The 26,197-nt window shown below is 42.9% G+C and overlaps 2 protein-coding genes across 2 annotated transcripts; one reads left to right on the forward strand and one right to left on the reverse strand.

Moving 5' to 3' along the window:
* The first annotated feature begins 683 nt into the window (after positions 1–683).
* rpusd2 (RNA pseudouridine synthase domain containing 2) lies at positions 684–3,562 on the forward strand. The gene is made up of 3 exons (XM_041847237.2): positions 684–1,581; positions 1,901–2,197; positions 2,366–3,562. Exons 1-3 carry the CDS (start codon positions 874–876, stop codon positions 3,161–3,163), a joined length of 1,803 nt encoding a protein of 600 aa, XP_041703171.2. The 5' UTR covers positions 684–873; the 3' UTR covers positions 3,164–3,562.
* A 2,604-nt stretch (positions 3,563–6,166) lies between these two features.
* On the reverse strand, positions 6,167–19,299 carry disp2 (dispatched homolog 2 (Drosophila)). The gene is made up of 8 exons (XM_041847236.2): positions 18,941–19,299; positions 14,300–14,713; positions 14,183–14,212; positions 13,582–13,705; positions 12,884–13,011; positions 12,407–12,525; positions 12,073–12,170; positions 6,167–10,092 (listed from the first exon to the last, which is right to left on the reverse strand). Exons 1-8 carry the CDS (start codon positions 19,030–19,032, stop codon positions 6,598–6,600), a joined length of 4,500 nt encoding a protein of 1,499 aa, XP_041703170.1. The 5' UTR covers positions 19,033–19,299; the 3' UTR covers positions 6,167–6,597.
* Positions 19,300–26,197: the final 6,898 nt, after the last annotated feature.

Consider the following 26,197-nt stretch of genomic DNA (forward strand, 5'->3'; position numbering starts at 1 on the left):
ACCTAGCAGGAGGAGACTGCTGTGTGGTGGGGTTAACCTAGCAGGAGGAGACTGCTGTGTGGTGGGGTTAACCTAGCAGGAGGAGACTGCTGTGTGGTGGGGTTAACCTAGCAGGAGGAGACCTACAGCTATTGAGTTATGTAGATCTCCGTCTAGCTGAAAGGTAAAAATGCAAGGGACATGATAACCCTCATACAAATTGAGTGATCAGAGTTCAACCAACCAACATGAAGATAAAAGTGAACATTAACTCTTTTCTAATGTCTGATGTGAATGCAAGTAAACATAGTCTAACCTATAAATGATCACAATTACTCTGTATTGGCAACAGAAAAACAACCCGATTTACATAGCGATGAGAATTGATGCACTTTAGTCTTTATTTTGAAGAAAAAATACTGAAATGATTATACAGTAATGTCATAATTTATTAATACAAATGTTGTAATGAAAATACTTGATTGTGTGTAAATGTATGGAAATAATGTTGGTTTATTTGAGAGAGATGGGATTGTTTGGCTTTGTTTTTTTTTTATACACTATCAATTTAACCATTGCCTGTATAAGAGATCATAAATGCTATTTATTTAGGTCTATGATTTTATTATGTTGTAGTGTATGTGTGAAGCATAAGGTGTGAAGCAATATTGATGATATTTGATAAGGCTTTGAAACGGACTACTAACACAGTGGCGTCATCGACGAGTGCCGGTAGTCATTTGGAAGGGTGACCCATACTTTCATGGCTGCTTCAGGGAGATACATGTGAGTAGTTTGGACACGTTTTACAGGGTATTTTATTTAACCATAACCAGACAAACAGTGGTTTTAAAGAACTCCTTTGAGAAAACGATAGAATCTTTCTTAAAGTTGATGGTACGTTATTTCAAGAACATTTTCTATGTTCTCAAACTCTTTAACAAACGCGAAATAACGCTTGATAACAGAACAGTATCACGTGCTAGACGTTGCAGTGCGCAATTGACAAACGTCACAAATGATAGAGATGTAATTTGTAAAGTGACAAAAGAACATACATTTTACAACTCAGTAAATGAGTTGTCATCTGGCCCACGTTTGCATCAACACCGTTTTACAGTAGTGTCGCATACAATGGAGTCGACAGAAGTGACGAGGGTGTCCGCGGTAAATACCTCAAACACAACAGTCGCTTCTACCACAGACGAGTTGAAAGAAACTTGTAAACGTAAGAGCGAAGAGAAAGATGACCCAGAGAAAAGTAGTCGTGGAAAGAGACGACGTGGAGGGGGTGGGAAGAAACAACTCCGTCCAGGAGAGAGATACATTCCTCCCCCTCAAAAACGCAACCCCGGGGTGAGCTTCAGCAAAGAGCATTTTGATGAAACCACTTACTATTTTGAAGGAGGTCTACGCAAAGTGCACCCATACTACTTCGACTTCAAAACGTACTGCAAGGGACGCTGGATTGGGAAAAGTCTTCTCGAGGTTTTCAGCAGTGAATTCCGAGCTCAGCCGTTGGAGTACTACATTATGGCTTCCAAACTAGGACGCATCCGACTCAACGAGACACCAGTGGATGACCTCTCTGTAACACTCAGGGTGAGTTCAATCTTTGTCTCGTCCCTGACTCAGTCTATGAATATGTTGGCTTGAAATAGATAGATAGATCCCGTGTAGCTCAGTTGGTAGAGCATGGCGCTTGCAACGCCAGGGTTGTGGGTTCGATTCCCACGGGGGGCCAGTATGAAAATGTATGCACTCACTAACTGTAAGTCGCTCTGGATAAGAGCGTCTGCTAAATGACTAAAATGTAAATAGATAGGCTGTTGTGTCCTATCTATCTAACTTTGCCCCTATGTTTTTTTTAAATAAAATCTGTGCAGAATATTGTCAAACTCTTTGTCTTTTCCCCCCTCAGAACAATGACTTCCTAAGGAATACAGTGCATCGCCATGAGCCGCCTGTAGTCGGACGGCCGCTGGAGATTCTGGAAGATAACGGGGAAGTGTTGGTAGTTGACAAGCCAGCCTCGATGCCAGTCCATCCTTGCGGGCGCTTCCGTCACAACACGGTGATCTTCATCCTGGGGAAGGAACGGGGCATATGTGGCCTTCACACTGTGCACCGGCTGGATCGCCTCACGTCTGGGGTGCTGCTATTCGCCCGCACTTTGGAAGTGTCCCAGAAACTGGATGTGTTGGTGCGAGACAGACAGGTGAAACATTCTCAGTCTACATTATGGTAGTCCAGTATACACCAATCAGTCGAAAAGGGACATTGAGTGTACTAATAAGTGGGGCGTCAAGTATAATCTCTCTCTCTCTCTGAGAGGGAACATACCATGTACTTCTAAGTGGCTGATACAGTCTGTCATCTTTTACAGCTGGAGAAGGAGTACGTCTGTCGAGTGGAGGGGGAGTTCCCAGAGGGCGAGATCATCTGTGAGGAGCCCATCCTTGTGGTCTCCTTCAAGGTGGGACTGTGCAGAGTGCATCCCAAAGGCAAGGATTGCCGCACGGTCTTCCAAAGACTCAGCTGGAATGGCCACTCCAGTGTAGTGCGTTGCCTCCCTCTCACTGGCCGCACTCACCAGATTCGCGTCCACCTCCAGTTCCTGGGCTACCCCATCCTCAACGACCCCGTCTATGGCTCCTCTGCTTGGGGTCCTCAAAGGGCGAAGGGAGGCCTGGTGGGCATGAGCGACGAAGAGCTTCTCAAAGCGATTCTGGAGGAACATCGCTTGAAGGAGAGTCTTCATCTCCTAGACATCCCAGATGAGGGAATGGTACAGGTGAGCAATGCGCGGACTGACGTCTATGGCAAAGATGCTCAGACACCTCAGCCAGAGCTGTTGTCAGGGGTTTGCAATTCTATTTCAAGTGACTGTACACTGAGTGATGTAGAACAGAGTGCAAATCAGGTCCACAGCAGTCCAGCCTCACCTGGTGCAGTACCCAGACCATCTGAAGAAAATGGAGATCAAACCGAGTCCACAGAATCTTCTCACCTAGCTGCTACAAACGCGAAAGATCCTCTGTGTGGCGAGTGTAAGATTGTCCGTCCGGACCCCACTGAGAAGGAGCTCGTCATGTATCTCCATGCGTTGCGCTATAAAGGACCAGATTTTGAATATTCAACTCGGCTACCTGACTGGGCCAAGGATGACTGGATTGAAGACTAAGGCACTACAGTGATACTGGACAACAGAAGTGCAGGCAGTGTACAATAGAAATGGTGTGATGTGACCAATAGGATGCAAAGCATCACTGTTGTTGTTGTTTTGTTGAAATGACAGTCTTTGGACACTTTGTGAACCAAGCTCTGTTGTTAATTGTATGGCTCACGGTTCTGTAATTCATGAATAATTCTGTTTTTAAATGATAGAATACATTTCCCTCTGACTCACTTTAAGGGGATATAATACTTTGGACCATATATGATCTATTGGACTCTTAAGCCAAGAAGAGGTTTCTCTAGGATTTCTTTCAACAGCCCTTCGAATTGAAAATGAATTAAGTTTGACAATTTAAATTGTATCTTCATGATATTGAATAAAACAACCCATTCTGCAGGAAAAATACCACTTTTTATTTTTTACTTTCCACCATGTGAAAATGAATACAAGTACTGCGTTCTCAGGTTTTAATAGTCTTTGCAATCTTTTTCAGTTTTCTCTGCTGCTAAAAAGCCTGAAGTTAAGTTCTATCATTCCTTTCTCTAAGGCAAGCTCATCCAAGACTTACGATCACAGAATAAGTTGTCAAAAGGAAACCCTTTCGGATGAGACAACTTCAAAATAACCCTGCTTGTAGGCACATTTTTAAATAATTGTCAATTCTTTGCATTAATTTTTGCCGTCATTGCATCAAACCATAATAAATCCTTCTTAATTAATACATACACTACTGTTCAAAAGTTTGGTGTCACATAAATGTCCTTGTTTTCGAAAGAAAAGCAAATTTTTTGTCCTTTAAAATAACATCAAATTGATCAGAAATACCGTGTAGACATTGTTAATGTTGTAAATGGCTACTGTAGCTGGAAACTGCAGATTTTTTATGGAATATCTACATAGACGTACAGAGGCCCATTATCAGCAACCATCAGTCCTGTGTTCCAATTGGCACGTTGTGTTTGTCATTTTAAAAGGCTAATTGATCATTAGAATACCCTTTTGCAATTATGTTAGCACAGCTGAAAACTGTTGTGCTGATTTAAAGAAGCAATAAAACTGGCCTTGAGACTAGTTGATTATCTGGAGCATCAGCAATTGTGGGTTTGATTACAGGCTCAAAATGGCCAGAAACAAAGAGATTTCTTCTGAAACTCGTCAATCTATTCTTGTTCTGAGAAATGAAGGCTATTCCATGCGAGAAATTGCCAAGAAACTGAAGATCTCGTAAAACGCTATGTGCTACTCCCTTCACAGAACAGCGCAAACTGGCTCTAACCAGAATAGAAAGAGGAGTGGGAGGCCCCGGTGCACAACTGAGCAAGAGGACAAATACATTAGAGTGTCTAGTTTGAGAAACAGACGCCTCACAAGTCCTCAACTGGCAGCTTCATTAAATAGTACCCGCAAAACACCAGTCTCAACGTCAACAGTGAAGAGGCGATTCCGGGATGCTGACCTTCTAGGCAGAGTTGCAAAGAAAAAGCCATATCTCAGACTGGCCAATAAAAATAAAAGATTAAGATGGGCAAAAGAACACAGACACTGGACAGAGGAAGATTGGAAAAAAGTGATAGGGACAGACGAATCGCAGTTTGAGGTGTTCGGATCAGAAAGAAGAACATTTGTGAGCCGCAGACCAAATGAAAAGATGCTGGAGGAGTCCTTGATGCCATCTGTCAAGCATGGTGGAGGCAATGTGATGGTCTGGGGGTGCTTTGGTGGTGGTAAAGTGGGAGATTTGTACAGGGTAAAAGGGATCTTGAAGAAGGAAGGCTATCACTCCATTTTGCAACGCCATGCCATACCCTGTGGACGGCGCTTGATTGGAGCCAGTTTCCTCCTACAACAGAACAATGGCCCAAAGCACAGCTCCAAACTATGCAACAACTATTTAGGGAAGAAGCAGTCAGCTGGTATTCTGTCTATAATGGAGTGGCCAGCACAGTCACCGGATCTCAACCCTATTGAGCTGTTGTGGGAGCAGCTTGACCGTATGGTACGTAAGAAGTGCCCATCAAGCCAATCCAACTTGTGGGAGGTGCTTCAGGAAGCATGGGGTGAAATCTCTTGAGATTACCTCAACAAATTGACAACTAGAATGTAATTGCTGCAAATGGAGAATTCTTTGACGAAAGAAAAGTTTGAAGGACACAATTATTATTTCAATTAAAAATAATTATTTCTAAACTTGTCAACGACTACATTTCCTATTCATTTTGCTATATTTCCTATTCAAACTCATGTATGTTTTCATGGAAAACAAGGACATTTCTAAGTGACCCCAATCTTTTGAACGGTAGTGTACATTATTCTGGGTTGTATTCGATACGCCACATTTTGAACCAAAAACAACTCTGAAACAGTTTTGCCACTAATGTAAAGGATATCCCTTTCAAACAAAACACATTTACATTTTTTTTTTCATGGAAAAACGACTCTTGCAAAGATTTTTCACATGCTGCACATTTTACACCATAATCCATATACTGCATGTGTTCCATTCAAGGCAAACACGTATTTCATCTGATGTTCCAGCAGGTGGTGCAATGTAGCGAAGGCTGTCTGCTCTGCGGATGTATAACTACCATTTTTGAATACCCAGTCAAGTCTTAGTAGAGCTCGTATTACTCTACATAGAACGCTGATTCTACATTTCTTTGCACAGTGCTGTGATGTGGGTTATCTACAAGTCGTGTGTATTGATGGAAGGAGCCACAGGCCGGTAAAATCCCCTTTTGTCAGATTCAGGCCTGTCAATACATCGGTTGGTTGCATGTTCATGACCTTCCTTTTTCATTATCAAAGGATAAGGTTCAATATATATACCTCTGCAGTGCACCTGCAGCTCCTACTGTAAGTGTGTAACAGTGCTGTTCACGTCCCCTAAATAATTTGTTCACACACAGAATTGTCTTAAGTCACCAAATTAATGTGACATTTCTTGCCGTTGACTTTGAACAACGGCAATGAGTGGTACGTTCTGACATTGAAGTGGTTGCAAAATGTATTTTGACATAACACACAATTTCTGAACTACTTGTAGTGATGTGACTTTCCATCACCATGTTAAGATAAAATGTTTTGTTTTGATGGTGGTGCCTGGAATACATAGGTAAGCACATTGTGTTCAAACAAAAGAGCCCCTTCCCTCACATCTAAAATGTATTTTTGAAATTATTGTTGTTCAATTTACATTATTGTCCAAGGATCTATCCAGACGATGGCTATAGATCAGGGCGGTTCAGTCCAAGATAAAAAGGCCAGTGATTATCCAAGTTCCAGTGTCTGTCTAGCTGTGGATTTTCAAAAATGTCTAAATCCATTACAAATAATCTTATTCACAACGTAACATTCTGCAGTTTCTGACTGAGCTAATCAAGCTGACTGACGATGAACTGAACACTTCTGCATGCTTAGATTAGCCTCTTTTGAAATCCCATTCAGCTTGTATCTTCCCTCTGCCCATCTCGTTTGATCCATACATCAGGCAAATCTGGTTTACTGTTTGGCAACATCACTGGTCCGTCACTCTGGCTTGTACGACCCCTCCCACACACCGGAGAGGCTGTCTCATATGTGGTCTCTCTCAGGGACAGACGTAGGGTGTCTCTCTTTCCGTTAAGGTGCCCTGGTTGTGGTTCCAGTTCTCCCTCTGCTTCAATAGAAGTCTGTTGGTTTGAGGGTCCAGGTTCAGTGTCACTCAGGCAAGTCTCATTGGAATCCTCTAGTCCGTCAAATGAACTCTGAGATGACAGTAGGCGTTTGTGAGGGTGACGCTTAAAGGTGCTATTGGTGACCTGGTCCTTTGAGAGGGATGGCTGGTAAATCCTTTCTGTCGTTTGACTGATGATGGTTTCCTCCATGCTTGAGGAAGAGGACAGCGATACGTTCCAGTGCTTGATGCCAGCGGACTGTCCTCTGCACGTCTTGCACAAGAGCCTTTCCTTAGCCAGGTCACGTGGAGGGTCAACTACTGGCCGTAGGGTGTTCTCTTTGAAAGGGGAAGAGGTCTGCAAAGCCGGGGGTGGTTGGCAGCCTTTGTGGTGCCTACCACAGATCTCTTCACTATCTGCCTCAATGTTGCTCCTCTCCACACACCTCCTGGGACTCAGCCCATCGAACTGGATGTCATCCGAGAGAACTGAGGGTCTGTTGGATAGCTTACTAGTGCACGTGCTGTTCTCAAAGCTGTCACTCAGCTGACAGGCCAATGGCTGAAGCTCATACTGCTCGGGCTCCCTTCCGCCCCCTGCCTGTCGCTGTCTTTGGCGCTGATGGTTCGGGTAAAGGTAATTACCCTCGTCTTTATTGAAATTCCTTCGAACTCTTGATCTTCCAAAAGCCCCGTTGGCTGCGCAGGTCGAGGACCTAGGTTCCGCTGCTGAGCAGGACGGCATCCCTTCAGTTCCCTGTTCAGATGAACACGGCAACATTATTTTCCCACAGTTCTTTTGAGGACCAATAAAGCAGCACAGGGATTGGAAAAAGAAGGTGGCAAATCCACACGCTACACATTTCACCAGAAATAAGAAAATCCCCAGCTTTCTGAACAACAAAGCAGTAGTAGGAAGCATGGCGATGCCCACACAGCAGAAGGCCCCGGATCCTATTGCTACAGGACAGCTCATTCTTTTCAGAGAATGCGCAACTCTTCCAATTCTATCAGAGTGTGGAGCTGAATTATATGATATGCAGTAGTTGGCTAAAAAGTCGACGGAGAGCCCAGCAGCAGCTGATATGTAGAGTGCCTCCACACCACTGAGCTGCCATTCTAGAAGGACCAGGAGGCCAACGGTGACAAAAACACTTCCTCCAACAGCAGCAGTGCCATAAATACTCAGTGGAATATTCCATGTGGTCAGAAGAAGCAAGACAAACACTAGGGCTACAGAGAACCCAGTGACCACAAGGGTTTCTGAGCTTAGACATTGTTGCAAGTCAAACAGTGTCAACTGGCTCACGAAAAATCCTTCCTTTAGTCCCAGTGGTGCCCCAGACATTTCTCCATTAAACCATGACACAATATCATTATAGAAAAGGGTGGTGTGACTAAAGTTGTAGCTATAGCGATGTGTAGTCCTAAATACCATTACCAGGGCTGCTATTCGACCATCTGCCTCAAAATGTAGGCCTCCAACCTCGGACACATAACCCTCTGAATGCCGCTCGGCCACCATCATACTCAGGCATTGTTCAAAAACACCCGGTGGGTAAGGAAAGGGAATATTGTTGCAGCAAAAATGGAAGGCATCCTCGCTCTCTGAGCAACGTCGAATAGACACCCAGTGTATGAGTTGCTCGACAATACAGACGTTGTCCGTTGCGCCTTCGTTTTCAGACGACGACGATGATGGTAAATAAAAACTCTGGTTTTGAACTCTTTCACACAAGTCTCTCAACCACACCTGAGACTCTGGGCTACTCATGTTAAACTCTGGATCCATAACTAAAGATCCATTGCTTTTTGGATCAAAGTGATTGCCATTATCGGTTGGGATGACTCCCCAAACAAGAGTCAATGTAATGAGCTTGTCCTCCCCATTCACCAGCCGTTCAAACATGAATTGGTAGCGATATTCGGCGTCATATCTTTCAAAGGGATGGCTGGAGCGAAATAACTGAGTTGCCCTGTTGTCTAAAGTGGGTAGTCTCATACCAGGGTCTACAACCGAGATGTACGTTCCTCCTGCGGCCAACACTGCGAACCAGCAGACCCAAATGTATCTGAACTTGACCACTCCACACGGGAGGATTTTCAGGAAAAGTAAATTGGAGGTGTCGGACAGTCCCCGCTTCAACCCTCGTAGCTTCTGACCAAAGGTGAAGAGGCACCGCTTTCGCGAGCTTTTGTCCCAGAACCCGCCAGGGCTTTTCGTGCAGCAAGGCTTCCAGGCCTTTGCAGTAACAGAGACTGTCACTGTGTAGCGCTCACGTAAAATGAGCGAGCTGGGTAGCCACGCAAGGGCGGAAAGAGTACAGATTAAGGAAGCCGTTCCCAGGTACACGGCAAAGCATCTGACTGCCGTGATGCTGCTCAGGAACCCCGAGAAGAACGTGGCACTAGAAGTCAGGCCTGATGCCAATATCAAATACCCAACCTCTTGGAGAACTCGATTGACTCTTATCTCTAGAGAAACGGGTGGATTCTGGGATAGTTGTAGGTTCCAGAAATCAATGAAAGTGAAAGCCTGGTTAGAGCAACTGCCGAACAGGATGAAAGCTGAAGCTAAGTTGAGGAAAGGGAAGAATGTCAGCTGGAAAACCACTTTGTAGAAGAAATAGGAAGTCAAGAGAGAACCCACAATTGCGACTAAAGACAGAGCTGCTAGGAAAAGGGACCGCAAATAAAGGGCTGTGGTGAGGAACAGCGAAACTACAGCCAGAACAGGGTAGATGGCGTCCCTAGCCAGGTAATACTTGAATAGCTTTTGCTTGATGCCTAGGTCCATTCCTGTAATAGTAGTGTTCTTATATGTAAGCTCACGACCTTCAAGGCTGTTCATGTATATCTCCATCAAGTGATCTCCTTTTTCCACCGGTAGAAACAGGAGGCTATATTTCAGTGAGGGGACCTGATATTCTATTGTCTGTGGCCCTAGGAAGTCCTTATCAACCAGGTAATGCAATATCTGGAATACGGCACGAGAATGTTTGCACCGAGTCGGCACAGATGCACAGTTGCCTTGCGAGCCCCTCTCTGCACAATATGCCACCAGGCTTCCGTCGTGGTAGTATGGGGCGCAGTGGCGAAGTAGGCTCAGACTGTCTGACACCTGCACAGAGGTCAGGCTGAGACAGGACGAGGCGTTGCTGAGAAGGGCCAGGTAGTTTCCCAGTGACCAACTTGGACAGCATCCGCCCCTGATCATGGCACCGTCCACTTCCAATCGGATATGTTGCTTGCAGAGATCTTGGAAGTGGGGTTGTGAACGAATCTGAAACATGGAGAAGAGAAGTTTGGCATTTTAACACATCTATTGATTTATTCTCCCTCTACCCATGGCCAAATCAATGTAATTGATGTTCCATATACCTTTTATTATAAGAGTAAATTGAAAGGGACAGATTTTATAGCAACTTTTCACGTAACTTATTTTCATCTACCAGCTAATGGGGATCAATAACACCTTTTTGTTCTCTTTCAAATAAATATCAACGTTTAAAGATGTGTGCTATCAGTGCCTGCCAAGTTCTGTAGCCCAGAAAGGTATTTAATTAGTTTGAGTTGGCTCCCTGATTTCGTGGTCTGGTTAGTAATGGTGGATATACAATGGGGAAAACAAGTATTTAGTCAGCCACCAATTGTGCAAGTTCTCCCACTTAAAAAGATGAGAGAGGCCTGTAATTTCCATCATAGGTACACGTCAACTACGACAGACAAATTGAGAAAAAAAAATCCAGAAAATCACATTGTAGGATTTTTAATGAATTTATTTGCAAATTATGATGGAAAATAAGTATTTGGTCACCTACAAACAAGCAAGATTTCTGGCTCTCACAGACCTGTAACTTCTTCTTTAAGAGGCTCCTCTGTCCTCCACTCGTTACCTGTATTAATGGCACCTGTTTGAACTTGTTATCAGTATAAAAGACACCTGTCCACAACCTCAAACAGTCACACTCCAAACTCCACTATGGCCAAGACCAAAGAGCTGTCAAAGGACACCAGAAACAAAATTGTAGACCTGCACCAGGCTGGGAAGACTGAATCTGCAATAGGTAAGCAGCTTGGTTTGAAGAAATCAACTGTGGGAGCAATTATTAGAAATTGGAAGACAAACAAGACCACTGATAATCTCCCTCGATCTGGGGCTCCACGCAAGATCTCACACCGTGGGGTCAAAATGATCACAAGAACGGTGTGCAAAAATCCCAGAACCACACGGGGGGACCTAGTGAATGACCTGCAGAGAGCTGGGACCAAAGTAACAAAGCCTACCATCAGTAACACACTACGCCGCCAGGGACTCAAATCCTGCAGTGCCAGACGTGTCCCCCTGCTTAAGCCAGTACATGTCCAGGCCCGTCTGAAGTTTGCTAGAGTGCATTTGGATGATCCAGAAGAGGATTGGGAGAATGTCATATGGTCAGATGAAACCAAAATATAACTTTTTGGTAAAAACTCAACTCGTCGTGTTTTGGAGGACAAAGAATGCTGAGTTGCATCCAAAGAACACCATACCTACTGTGAAGCATGGGGTGGAAACATCATGCTTTGGGGCTGTTTTTCTGCAAAGGGACCAGGACGACTGATCTGTGTAAAGGAAAGAATGAATGGGGCCATGTATCGTGAGATTTTGAGTGAAAACCTCCTTCCATCAGCAAGGGCATTGAAGATGAAACGTGGCTGGGTCTTTCAGCATGACAATGATCCCAAACACACCGCCCGGGCAACGAAGGAGTGGCTTCGTAAGAAGTATTTCAAGGTCCTGGAGTGGCCTAGCCAGTCTCCAGATCTCAACCCCATAGAAAATCTTTGGAGGGAGTTGAAAGTCTGTGTTGCCCAGCGACAGCCCCAAAACATCACTGCTCTAGAGGAGATCTGCATGGAGGAATGGGCCAAAATACCAGCAACAGTGTGTGAAAACCTTGTGAAGACTTACAGAAAACGTTTGACCTGTGTCATTGCCAACAAAGGGTATATAACAAAGTATTGAGAAACTTTTGTTATTGACCAAATACTTATTTTCCACCATAATTTGCAAATAAATGCATAAAAAATCCTACAATGTGATTTTCTGGATTTTCTTTCCTCATTTTGTCTGTCATAGTTGACGTGTACCTATGATGAAAATTACAGGCCTCTCTCATCTTTTTAAGTGGGAGAACTTGCACAATTGTTGACTGAGTAAATACTTTTTTTCCCCCACTGTATGGCAGATGGTCTGCTGATTTAAAGATGTGTGAAGACCTACCCTGGCCTGCTCCATCTCGCACATGGAGTAGATCGCCTTCAGGCTCCAAAGACTGGCAGAGTTTCCCGAGCGGAAGACCAGCTGGGCGTAGCGTTCTCCTGTGATGCCACAGATGGAGGCAAGAACATGGCCTCAACAAAGACTGTCCTCAGTCACCACTTATACAATGTAGCCAGAGGGATTGCTTATGTTTTGCTCATAACTGAAAGTGAACACTGGAATGATTAACTAGCTGGTCAATACCTAGATTTTCGATTGATACATTATGGAACATTTCTCTAGTAGCAGAGAGACAACACCATCATGTGAGTGTTGATTAGTGTTAGTAGCCTACCTGGAGCGTCACAGAGGAATGTGTCCTGGGCCGAATCCCTGTCTAGCATTCTTCTAGACCGTTGCCTGGACGACTGTTCCTGGCTCCCACCGGCATCCCCTCCGCTACCATCTCCATAGCTTCATAAATAAACATGAACGCAACACAATTATACATGAGACTTCTAGACAATTCATATCAATCACACAGGCAATAGCTAAATCAGCACCCCAAGCAACAATGGACATATGGACTCCATATACAACTATCCAGCATTTTTTACATCGTAGCTATACTATATCAGGTGCAAGTGTAGCCCTGTTCCATCTGTATCGTGCCTCTGAACTGAAAGATGCCAAATTGTAGCCTGTTTTAGTGAGTCATTATAATCTGGGGCTGAGTGAACTCAATGTCCCATGGTTCTACTTTGTGTTGGCAGCCATTTTGTGCAGGGCTCTCAGTGTGTGGTGAAGAGCTCCTCCGGTTTTAGCACAGTACCTCCCAGCTGTCTTGTCTTTGAGCTGCTGCGGTATCAAAGACAGTGTGTTTCCAGGCCCCGTGTTCTCCTGAAGCTTAGCCAAGGCAGACTGTCGCACCCCGATGTATGTTCCTCGAGGCTCAAACCCCTGCATTAAAAACATCAAAGTCAATAGAACAGCATCTCCTGACGACAGCCCAAGCAGGAAAACAATGCACTGAATTAATTTACATGAGAAATATGTACACCTAATGCTGACTGTTTGGCCTACAGTAGGTGAATGAAGACTGATTAGATGCTAATGTGTGTTTAGTGACATACTAGGAATGGATGCTTTGAAGATTGACGGTGACATTGTACATGCAGTGTTGATTGATATAGCGTTGTGTTCAAGATTAATTTTTACCCTGGTCTCTGCCATTATTACATAATTACATGTTGATCGCAATGGGTTTAAATCATTTATTACACAATTGGTAATTCAATCAGTTTATGTAACTATCCTTGACTGCTCATTAGACCTGCAATTGCACTGATATGGTTACACTTGTATTTCTGAGCTGACAATATAATTTTTTTTATAGATCTGCAGGGTCTACTTTTTCTGCGGCAGCTTTTCAAGAGGCAGGGGAAGCAAGCTAAAGAAGTGTTTACGGTAGCGTTCGGTTTGACAGGATGTTGGAGAGAAAGCGACAGTGCTGCCGAGGGAGACACTCACCATCAGCGGGTCAGAGAAGTCTGGCAGGGGACCAATCAACAGGCCAGCTAGGGAGCATCCCAGCAGGACCGCTACACACCCAACGAGCACCGCCAGGGGATACTCCACTACCACCTGGGAGTAACTGTCAAGAAAATGCCACAGGAAAAGAGGATCTCAGTGACACATCTCTAATGGGCTTTGCATAGTTAAAGGACTGTACTGTACGTCTCACTCAGTGGGTGTGCTAGAAAAATCATGGTTCAAGCATTTTTCAGTTAAGTACAACATTTAACATTAAATCTCAAAACATTGGTCACCAGTACTCATATTTTGAGTTATGTAATACTATTTTGAGCTTAGAACCATGTTGTATAGCTAAATGAAATACTATTTTGGGCCTAGAACCATGTTGTATAGCTAAATGAAATACTATTTTGAGCTTAGAACCATGTATAGTTGAATTAAATATTATTTTGAGCTTAAAACCATGTTGTATAGCTAAATGAAAGACTAAATATATTTGTTGTCCTAATTTCTGCCATGCACTGCACGTTGGATGCAATGGAAATTGTAGTTCATTTTGCCGATACACAATTATCTTGTTGTCGTGGATACTGACTTTCTAGGGATCCAGTAGAGTCCGTCATCCCTGAAATAGACAAATAATGATGCGTCATTGACCTTATTATATTTTTGCATGATAATTATGCTTGTGTACAGTATATAGAATACAGACCTGACTGTGATCACATGATGCTGTTTGGACTTGTGGGGGCCACCTCCATCATGGGAACCGTGCAGCCAGTGGCAGCGGACAGAGTTGTGACAGGAAGGGACATGGGAGGGGCTGCAGCTGCGACCCGTCTTGACAGCGCCCGTCGAGCAGTCGGCGTGAGGAGGACCCACAGTGATTGGGTGCGACTCCAGACAGGCTTTGCCTTTGATTGGCTTGTGATGGCCACAACAGTGACATCGTCGGTGCTGCGGCGAATGGTAGGTGCATCCCTGGGAGACTTGGTGGTAGAGCTGGGAGGAGGTGGAGGAGGAGGGCCTGGGGAGGCTGCAGCTGTCAGACTGGTCTTGGATCAGAGTGGCCTGGGCCTCCGGGCACACACTGTCAGGAGGACACAGTGACAACTCCGGTATCTCACTGTGGGAAAAAAAAAACAGATAGGGGGGAAAACGTGTATTTATTTATAACCCCTACAGTGGCATTGCTTGTCATCGTCAAATGTACACCGGAATTTTCGATAATCAGTGTTTCAGCACAGCTGCTTCTCCGGCTGCAACAGTTTTACTACATTGTTGCGTTGCTTGAAACCCAATTAGGCAAACCAAATGAATTAGTTAAGGAATGACGTCTAAAGTATTTTTGCGTTGCGTTGCTTGAAGGCCCAATTAGGCCAAGAGATTGCTCCGTCTGCCCTGCCTGCCTTTCAACATCCGAAAGAGAGTCCTGTGGATGAAGACTGCAGTGGATCTGATGAAGAATGACTCATGGTTTATGGAAGAAGTGCATTGCATAGATGTTATGCACAGATGTTATGGAAGAAGTGCATTGCACAGATGTTATGGGTTAAGTTATGCACCGATGTTATGGAAGAAGTGCATTGCACAGATGCTATGTGTTAAGTTATGCACAGATGCTATGTGTTAAGTTATGCACAGATGTTATGGGTTAAGTTATGCACAGATGTTATGGGTTAAGTTATGTGCTTTTTCTTCCTCATGTTTCCTCTAAGGAACTGGACATAAACTATACACTATGAAACTCTGCTGACCGTCAGAGAGAGAGAGAGAGAGAGCTGACCACGTTGAGCACTATTAGTAATTGCATTTGGCCTAATGACAATTAACGTTTATAAGTCAGAATCCCTATTTACTGAACTGTAAGTAATGTTGAATTCACGTTATTACAAGGCAACAGTAAACATGTCGTCCCCCACGAATGATGCAGCGTCCCCCCTTGGGCCAATTGAGATATCGCATGTGACTAACACATTTCCAGTTAATTACTATAGCACCCGCCTTGGGCCAATCAGTGTAATTTAGAAAATGCCATATCTCCATGGCAAGAAGCATATCATTCACCCAAGTTTTGTCAACATTGACCAGTGCTGTCTGAGCTATCACGTGTGACTAACGTCCGACCGGACGGAAACATATCCACAGTCCCCTCCCCGATTTCATTGTGGGTGACAAGCAGACATTTATGCACGGTGTAATTTCAATCTGACTCCGGTTAGAGGGTCAAACATATCCACAGTCCCCTCCCCGATTTCATTATGGGTGACAAGCAGACATTTATGCACAGTGTAATTTCAATCTGACTCCGGTTAGAGGGTCAAACATATCCACAGTCCCCTCCCAGATTTCATTGTGGGGGACAAGCAGACATTTATGCACAGTGTAATTTCAATCTGACTCCGGTTAGAGGGTCAAACATATCCACAGTCCCCTCCCAGATTTCATTGTGGGGGACAAGCAGACATTTATGCACAGTCTAATTTCAATCTGACTCCGGTTAGAGGGTCAAATGACGTTATGGGTTGTTTTTCCAGACCTGGTCGTCTGGGTGTACTGAGACGCACTTCATTGACCCCCCCATCACCAAGGTGACGGGGTAAGTAAACGGCGAGCATATGGATCAGCACTTGAGGGCTTTATTTGCATGTCCAACCACCGGAGAGATAGGCGGACAGCAAATTCATCACAACTTCACTGTGTGCCATTGTGCATTTCAAAATGTAGCTGTATTAATAATATAAAGTGTCTTAAGATGTATCGGTCGCTTAAAAGTGTGGAGTCAATTTCTCAAACCTATGTCGTGGTTCCACTCAAAAGACCCCATCAAGATCACAATTTTGGCAGGGGGGAAAAAATATGTTGCTGTTCGGTGGCTGATGCGTCACCAGCTTGCTTCTGAACTTACTCAGGTGAAAGCATGATTTATTTGCTGTCCAATTAGAAGTTGCCATGTACCCCTCACCTACATCACAAGCTGCACAGTGCACTGACGGCAGCATGATGGGGGCTTCTGTGCTAGCAGCAGGTGCTGCCCACTGCACTCCTTAGGACCGTGTTACTGCAGTGGTAAAACTCCTGGTATTCACTGCTTCTCATTGACAGCTTTTAATAGAGCTAGGTCATGCTTGCACAGCTAGGCAATATGAAGTATGAAAAATGTATGCACTCACTAACTGTAAGTCGCTCTGGATAAGAGCGTCTGCTAAATGACTAAAATGTAAATTTGTGGAACCAATTCATTGTTGAACAGAGCAGTTACAAAAAAAAAACCTCCAGCTAGGCGTTACGAGCCCCCTGTCTGCAAGCTACGTATTCAAACAACAATCGCCTGAGATATATGCCAATCTCTGAAATATGAATTGACATGGGAAACGTTGTATTTCGCTCTAAAGCGGGTGTTACTATGCTGATACTCTGCTACATTGTTTTCGTGTCATACTGTAGGCAAGCACCACCCTCGGTGGAACAGCGCTGTGCTTTTTGCTAAACGTTGATATGACATCGTATTTGGGTCTAAAGAAGGTATTGCTGACACTGCTGCTTTCATGCTTTCCACCCCGCACTGCTACTGGTGGCCTGTTTATTGATTTATGGAGATGGTATTAGCAAGCACGTTGTTCATAAGAGGGAACCATGTCAGTATTTGTCCTTTGTTTGGACCAACGTGATGTGCCAGGGTCCTGTTCAGTAGGAGGAGTGCACTGTAGCAAAACGTTTATGATCTCCAGCCATGTAAGGTCAGGTGTGGATGATATGGAGTAACATGCAGAAACACATTGGTGTCCGATAGGAAATGTGTAACTGCATATCATTGGGAGGTGGTGATCTTTTTTTTCTTCTCCTTGATCTCATTTAACAACTCTCTTGGTTTTACATCATTTAATCACTCTTGGTTTTACATAATTTAACCATTCGCCTAATTGTTATGATGCATCTGGTACTTCTCATGCAGAATTGAATATTGATTGTTGTGGTTGGCTACTGAATAAGCAGGAAGCTGATGCATCATGGGGAAGTTTGACAAGGGTACCTGAGTCAGTGGATGCACATAATCATTGAGAGTGGGATATGCAAAAAAATAACACATCTTTAATTCACACGCGTTTTAATACATACTTGTACATGTGTGAAATAGGATAAAATGTATTTTATTTTTTATCATTAGTCAAGACCAATACATAACAGCTCTATGCATTTGCAAACCTAAAAGAAAACAGGTTTGGAAAGAGATGGTACACTGACTTCAGGATCTTTCAACTATTACCTCTGTGGTTGTCACTCCCTCCTACAGTGTCAATAACAGGTGTTTCTGTACCAAATATTAAGTTCTGCTTTTCTGATGTATCAAATACTTATGTCATGCAATAAAATGCAAATGAATTACTTAAAAATCATACAAAAGGATTTTTGTTTTAGATTCCGTCTCTCACAGTTGAAGTGTACCTATGATAAAAATTACAGACCTCCAGGTGCTTTGTAAGTAGGAAAACCTGCAAAATCTGCAGTGTATCAAATACTTGTTCTCCCCACTGTATATATAATGTATGTCCAATGTTGACGGCTAAACTAAAGCAGGGGCAATGTAGTGACTATTAGTTATCTATCAAAAAACTGGTATGGTGGAGTTTTGCGCTGTGGATTTGTGGTTTCCCCTGAGCCGACCCTACAGTAGGCTATTGTGTCAGCAATGTCATATGCATATCTGCATTATGCTGACTTGGGAGAGCACAGAGTGGATAGCCGAGGAATAGCAGATATCTCTGGATCCCGGGAGATTGCGTATGGAAGTGAATGTGGGAATGGATTGGGTGAATAGACTGCCACACTCCACCTGTTATTTACATTTACATTTAAGTCATTTAGCAGAGGCTCTTATCCGGAGTGACTTACAAATTGGTTATTGGACTATTACATTTCAATTAAACATTCTCTGGGGAGAGATTGGCTGCTATTGTAGCGCATTTGAGAACACATTTTACAAATAAAAAATCAATGTTTTTCTCACCCACCAAACAAGAGTAAATGAAAAGATAGACTTCTTCCAGTTTAGTCTGATCTTGATTTACAATTCATGTAAGCAGTGGCACATTTGTAGGTTATAATAAATACAAGATTGAAGAATAGGACCCTGAGAAATCCATGTCATGTATTGCCTGTGGTCGTCAAGTGCTTACAAATACACAGAACATTTATATTGATTGATAGACAGATTGATATAGCCTACACTGACATGGGATGGACAAAGCACCAATACAAATGTATATTTAATGACGCAGAGGAATAACTTGACAGCCGACCAGACTTAACACCGTGCATTTTTGAGGTAAACAGAAAACGAAAGGCTACGTACCTTTGAAATGTCTCCCGTGCAGGTCTTTCAGTTATTGGCGAATCCATGACGATAGCGTCTGCGCCCTCATCGTTGATAGAGCAAGTATCCATTCTATCGTTTACTTTTCTCCTTATTAAACCACTGTCCAAAATTACCAACTGGGAAAATGACTAATTCAGCCTCGTGTTTACTACTTGGACTAGTAATATCGGTTCTATTGTACAACGGCAAAAGGATGGATGGATGGATGGATGGATGAGTAGCCTATCTGCTAAAGCCTGTTTTGCTATTGGTCGACGTGGTGTGATGAGCTCTTCTGCTGTTGAGGAGAAGTTTAGATGACCGTGAATAGCACGGGCGCTGTTTAACTGAGGGTGGTGCTGGCCTATACAGTATGACACGATACAATATATCGACGATAATGCCTGCATTGTTTTGATTAGTGCAAAGCCCACTATTCAAAACAATGTCTGTTACATTTCTCTCTTCTTCTTGATCTATTATTTACCTTGATATAGAAAGCTGACATAATGCCATGAACCTGTAAATCTGAATAATTTATTGTGAATAATACAGTATTGTCACATAACTAGCCTATATAACAGGCAATACTATTCTTTTAGATTAGATTGGAAGAAGCAATAGTTAAATTACACCGTTTTGGTGTAAATACAATACAGAAGACTAAAGAAGCTACATCTATTTATTTATTATTGTGAAATACTCTTAGTTTTGCTTCCAAATAGAATTACAGTACTCCATTAATTCAAGTTTAGCTCCAGCTCATATTCCAAGGCCGTTACCTAATTCACTGTCGCTGTAGCCATCAGGTGATGACACTCTTCTGCTGATTAACACTCTGCTGTCCTTTAATGACCTGCAGACAGAAAAGGCACCTGGGACCTGAGAGGGAGCGAGTCTGCGCCTCCTTGGGTTACTCTTCGTAAAGACATCATGCAGGCTCCTCTGGTGAACGATCAGTGGCACAGCTGGTTTGTGTCTACGTATGAGTCATAATGCAGACACCTCGTCATCACTGACCCCATTATTGTAGGCTGGAGGAAAGATCAATGGTGTTTTTTACACTTAGAGGCACCCAGTGAGAGAAATTATTTTCAACGTATTCTGCCACAGAGACAGTCTGAAATCATCCTTTATCAACAACTTGTCAATGTGTCTAAAAATTGGATTTAAATGGTCCAAGCAAGCAGTCCCTTTTCTAGAGAAACCATTACTTTTTGTTAGCTAGCTCTGAGATTCTTAGATGATAATTTTGCCCATAACATTTTAAATATGCCTAGTATATTATGTCAATAACTCATTGATGTATCTCAATTTTAGATTTACATGTTCCAACCGTTGATTAGCTCCAAAGAAATTCTGAGGTTATTGACTTTTAATAACATTTGAAACATGGCTTTTAGCTCTTAAAATAAATCTCTGCAAGTTTAAGTAGGCTATATGACAAGATACTTACAGTGAGGGAAAAAAAGTATTTGATTGATTTTGAATGCTTAGCAAGACAGGAAAATTGTCCAATTTACACACTTATCAAGACAACATCCCTGGTCATCCCTACTGCCTTTGATCTGGTGGATTCATTAAAAGCAAATGCTTTGTTTGTAAATTATGTGTGAGTGTTGGAGTGTGCCCGTAGCTATCCGTAAAAAAACTAAAATAAAACAATTGTGCCGTCTGGTTTGCTTAATTTAAGGAATTGATTTTGACTTTTGATATTGAAGTATATTTTAGCAATTCCATTTACTTTTGATACTTACAGTGCCTTCTGAAAGTACAGTGAGGGAAAAAAGTATTTGATCGCCTGCTGATTTTGTACGTTTGCCCACTGACAAAGACATTATCAGTCTATAATTTTAATGGTAGGTTTATTTGAACAGTGAGAGACAGAATAACAACAAAAAAATCCAGAAAAACGCATAAATTGATTAGCATTTTAATGAGGGAAATAAGTGTTTGACCCCCTCTCAATCAGAAAGATTTCTGGCTCCCAGGTGTCTTTTATACAGGTAACGAGCTGAGATTAGGAGCACACTCTTAAAGGGAGTGCTCCTAATCTCAGCTTGTTACCTGTATAAAAGACACCTGTCCACAGAAGCAATCAATCAATCAGATTCCAAACTCTCCACCATGCCCAAGACCAAAGAGCTCTCCAAGGATGTCAGGGACAAGATTGTAGACCTACACAAGGCTGGAATGGGCTACAAGACCATCGCCAAGCAGCTTGGTGAAAAGGTGACAACAGTTGGTGCGATTATTCGCAAATGGAAGAAACACAAAATAACTGTCAATCTCCCTCGGCCTGGGGCTCCATGCAAGATCTCACCTCGTGGAGTTGCAATGATCATGAGAATGGTGAGGAATCAGCCCAGAACTACATGTAGGATCTTGTCAATGATCTCAAGGCAGCAGGGACCATAGTCACCAAGAAAACAATTGGGAACACACTACGCCGTGAAGGACTGAAATCCTGCAGCGCCCGCAAGGTCCCCCTGCTCAAGAAAGCACATATACAGGCCTGTCTGAAGTTTGCCAATGAACATCTGAATGATTCAGAGGAGAACTGGGTGAAAGTGTTGTGGTCAGATGAGACCAAAATCGAGCTCTTTGGCATCAACTCAACTCGGAGGAGGAGAAATGCTGCCTATGACCCCAAGAACACCATCCCCACCGTCAAACATGGAGGTGGAAACATTATGCTTTGGGGGTGTTTTTCTGCTAAGGGGACAGGACAATTTCACCGAATCAAAGGGACGATGGACGGGGCCATGTACCGTCAAATCTTGGGTGAGAACCTCCTTCACTCAGCCAGGGCATTGAAAATGGGTCGTGGATGGGTATTCCAGTATGACAATGACCCAAAACACACGGCCAAGGCAACAAAGGAGTGGCTCAAGAAGAAGCACATTAAGGTCCTGGAGTGGCCTAGCCAGTCTCCAGACCTTAATCCCATAGAAAATCTGTGGAGGGAGCTGAAGGTTTGAGTTGCCAAACGTCAGCCTCAAAACCTTAATGACTTGGAGAAGATCTGCAAAGAGGAGTGGGACAAAATCCCTCCTGAGATGTGTGCAAACCTGGTGGCCAACTACAAGAAACGTCTGACCTCTATGATTGCCAACAAGGGTTTTGCCACCAAGTACTAAGTCATGTTTTGCAGAGGGGTCAAATACTTATTTCCCTCATTAAAATGCAAATCAATTTATAACATTTTTTACATGCGTTTTTTTCTGGATTTTTTTGTTGTTATTCTGTCTCTCACTGTTCAAATAAACCTACCATTAAAATTATAGACTGATCATTTCTTTGTCAGTGGGCAAACGTACAAAATCAGCAGGGAATCAAATACTTTTTTCCCTCACTGTAAGTAGGCTTACAGATGTACAGCACTCAGAATGAGCTTCAATCTGCCCATTGCCATTGGATTTTCACATGACAGATTTAACATTGGTTTTAGCATCTACAGTGGGGAGAACAAGTATTTGATACACTGCCGATTTTGCAGGTTTTCCTACTTACAAAGCATGTAGAGGTCTGTACTTTTTATCATAGGTACACTTCAACTGTGAGAGACGGAAGCTAAAACAAAAATCCAGAAAATCCCATTGTATGATTTTTAAGTAATTAATTTGCATTTTATTGCATGACATAAGTATTTGATCACCTACCAACCAGGAAGAATTCCGGCTCTCACAGACCTGTTAGTTTTTCTTTAAGAAGCCCTCCTGTTCTCCACTCATTACCTGTATTAACTGCAGCTGTTTGAACTCGTTACCTGTATAAAAGACACCAGTCCACACACTCAATCAAACAGACTCCAACCTCTACACGATGGCCAAGACCAGAGAGCTGTGTAAGGACATCAGGGATAAAATTGTAGACCTGCACAAGGCTGGGATGGGCTACAGGACAATAGGCAAGCAGCTTGGTGAGAAGGCAACAACTGTTGGCGCAATTATTAGAAAATGGAAGAAGTTCAAGATGACGGTCAATCACCTTCGGTCTGGGGCTCCATGCAATATCTCACCTCGTGGGGCATCAATGATCATGAGGAAGGTGAGGGATCAGCCCAGAACTACACGGCAGGACCTGGTCAATGACCTGAAGAGAGCTGGGACCACAGTCTCAAAGAAAACCATTAGTAACACACTACGCCGTCATGGATTAAAATCCTGCAGCGCACGCAAGGTCCCCCTGCTCAAGCCAGCGCATGTCCAGGCCCGTCTGAAGTTTGCCAATTACCATCTGGATGATCCAGAGGTGGAATGGGAGAAGGTCATGTGGTCTGATGAGACAAAAATAGAGCTTTTTGGTCTAAACTCCACTCGCCGTGTTTGGAGGAAGAAGAAGGATGAGTACAACCCCAAGAACACCATCCCAACCGTGAAGCATGGAGGTGGAAACGTCATTCTTTGGGGATACTTTTCTGCAAAGGGGACAGGACAACTGCACTGTATTTGAGGGGAGGATGGATGGGGCCATGTATCGCGAGATCTTGGCCAACAACCTCCTTCCCTCAGTAAGAGCATTGAAGATGGGTCGTGGCTGGGTCTTCCAGCATGACAATGACCCGAAACACACAGCCAGGGCAACTAAGGAGTGGCTCCGTAAGAAGCATCTCAAGGTCCTGGAGTGGCCTAGCCAGTCTCCAGACCTGAACCCAATAGAAAATCTTTGGAGGGAGCTGAAAGTCCGTATTGCCCAGCGACAGCCCCGAAACCTAAAGGATCTGGAGAAGGTCTGTATGGAGGAGTGGGCCAAAATCCCTGCTGCAGTGTGTGCAAACATGGTCAAGACCTACAGGAAACGTATGATCTCTGTAATTGCAAACAAAGGTTTCTGCACCAAATATTAAGTTCTGCTTTTCTGATGTATCAAATACTTACAGTGGGGAGAACAAGTATTTGATACACTGCCGATTATGCAAGTTTTCCTACTTACAAAGCATGTAGAGGTCTGTAATTTTTATCATAGGTACACTTCAACTGAAGACACCAAAAATCCAGAAAATCACATTGTATGATTTTTAAGTAATTAATTTGCATTTTATTGCATGACATAAGTATTTGATACATCAGAAAAGCAGAACTTAATATTTGGTACAGAAACCTTTGTTTGCAATTACAGAGATCAAACGTTTCCTGTAGGTCTTGACCAGGTCTTGACCTTCCTCATGATCATTGATGCCCCACGAGGTGAGATCTCGCATGGAGCCCCAGACCGAGTGTGATTGACCGTCATCTTGAACTTCTTCCATTTTCTAATAATTGCGCCAACAGTTGTTGCCTTCTCACCAAGCTGCTTGCCTATTGTCCTGTAGCCCATCCCAGCCTTGTGCAGGTCTACAATTTTATCCCTGATGTCCTTACACAGCTCTCTGGTCTTGGCCATCGTGTAGAGGTTGGAGTCTGTTTGATTGAGTGTGTGGACTGGTGTCTTTTATACAGGTAACGAGTTCAAACAGCTGCAGTTAATACAGGTAATGAGTGGAGAACAGGAGGGCTTCTTAAAGAAAAACTAACAGGTCTGTGAGAGCCGGAATTCTTACTGGTTGGTAGGTGATCAAATACTTATGTCATGCAATAAAATGCAAATTAATTACTTAAAAATCATACAATGTGATTCCGTCTCTCACAGTTGAAGTGTACCTATGATAAAAAATTACAGACCTCTACGTGCTTTGTAAGTAGGAAAACCTGCAAAATCGGCAGTGTATCAAATACTTGTTCTCCCCACTGTATGTCATGCAATAAAATGCAAATTAATTACTTAAAAATCATACAATGTGATTTTCTGGATTTTTGTTTTAGATTCCGTCTCTCACAGTTGAAGTGTACCTATGATAAAAAGTACAGACCTCTACATGCTTTGTAAATAGGAAAACCTGCAAAATCGGCAGTGTATCAAATACTTGTTCTCCCCACTGTACATTGTAAGCCAATGTTGTACTGTAGCTACATCCAGTCTGTAAATAAGCTTTTAGGGTTGATCATGAAGTCTTGAGGCTAATGCCCCCAGCTTCCTAAAGTTGCTACATCCCCAGCAAGCTTATTTCTACCTTGGATTAAGGTTGGATCTGAAACGACACCCATGGTAATTTCCTGTGGCAGATTTCTTCTCAGTGAGTAGTGATGCGAGCGAAAATGGTTTATTTATGTCCTGGATACAGCTCAAGACAGAGCGGAAATATTTCTCTAATAAGGGAGAAAGATACAAGAGATTCCCAAAGGCAAGATGTTGCTTATTAACACGAGATAGGAAGATAAAGTGTCAGGAGTATTAAAAGGCACGCTATGAGAATTGTGATGATTGTTCCCGAATGAGCAACGTTACCTGGTATATTGTATATTTCAGTAAGGGAAGAGTGAACTGTGAACAATATTTCACAATGAATCATCTCATCTGACCTTCAGTCTAGGATAGAGAATAATGGTTAATAATTCAACTGTTACATTTTTTAAACAATTCGACCTATAGTTAGTTAAATTAATTCCAAGCAGAACTGCTGGGCTTTCATCCAGTATAGTTCCAGTTTATTTTCCCTGGCACTGGCAGTTGGCTAGCTATTGTTACTGTGTCCTTGTACCCATAAGAAGATTATGCCATTTTGCTGATGAATACCGTGCATGGTGCCATTCTGATGCCATTTTAAAAAGCAATCGGAAAAACAGACTAGGAAGGTGTGCTGCTATGGTTACTCCATCCATCTGCATGAAGATGTTTACCTATCTATCTCACAATGAAATAACATGTTGATTTTATATGTACAGAGTAATTACAAAATCTCATTTGACCTTTTTAGTTTGTATTGACAATCATCAAACTGTTATTTTCAATGTAACGTGTGTGCAAAGGTGTGGTCAGTCTAGACCAGGGGTATTCAAATTCCACCCTGGAGGTCAGAAATACTTCTGCTCTTCTCTTCTACAAATCAAATGTTATTTGTCACATACACGTGTTTAGCAGATGTTATAGCGGGTGTAGCGAAATGCTTGTGCTTCTAGCTCCGACAGTGCAGTAATATCTAACAAGTAATATTTAACAATTTCACAACATATACCCAATACACACAAAACTAGTAAGGAATGGAATTTAAGAATATATACATATATGGACAAGCAATGACAGAGCGGCATGGACTAAGATACAGTATAATATTATAGAATAGAACGCAGTATATACATATGAGATGAGTAGTGCAAGATATGTAAATATTATTAAATTGAATACTGTTGCATTTCTTAATGTGGCCAGTGATTT

Source organism: Coregonus clupeaformis, chromosome 21, assembly GCF_020615455.1.
Source record: "Coregonus clupeaformis isolate EN_2021a chromosome 21, ASM2061545v1, whole genome shotgun sequence".
NCBI lineage: Eukaryota > Metazoa > Chordata > Actinopteri > Salmoniformes > Salmonidae > Coregonus > Coregonus clupeaformis.

Coding starts and splice junctions, on each gene's coding strand:
- disp2 (XM_041847236.2), bottom strand. CDS start 19,032: ATGGATACTTGCTCTATCAACGATGAGGGCGCAGACGCTATCGTCATG. Junction 13,706..14,182: donor CTCTACTGGATCCCTAGAAA/GTCAGTATCCAC, acceptor TTTTCTTGACAG/TTACTCCCAGGTGGTAGTGG. Junction 12,526..12,883: donor AAAGACAAGACAGCTGGGAG/GTACTGTGCTAA, acceptor TTATTTATGAAG/CTATGGAGATGGTAGCGGAG.
- rpusd2 (XM_041847237.2), top strand. CDS start 874: ATGGTACGTTATTTCAAGAACATTTTCTATGTTCTCAAACTCTTTAAC. Junction 1,582..1,900: donor ACCTCTCTGTAACACTCAGG/GTGAGTTCAATC, acceptor TTCCCCCCTCAG/AACAATGACTTCCTAAGGAA. Junction 2,198..2,365: donor TGTTGGTGCGAGACAGACAG/GTGAAACATTCT, acceptor CATCTTTTACAG/CTGGAGAAGGAGTACGTCTG.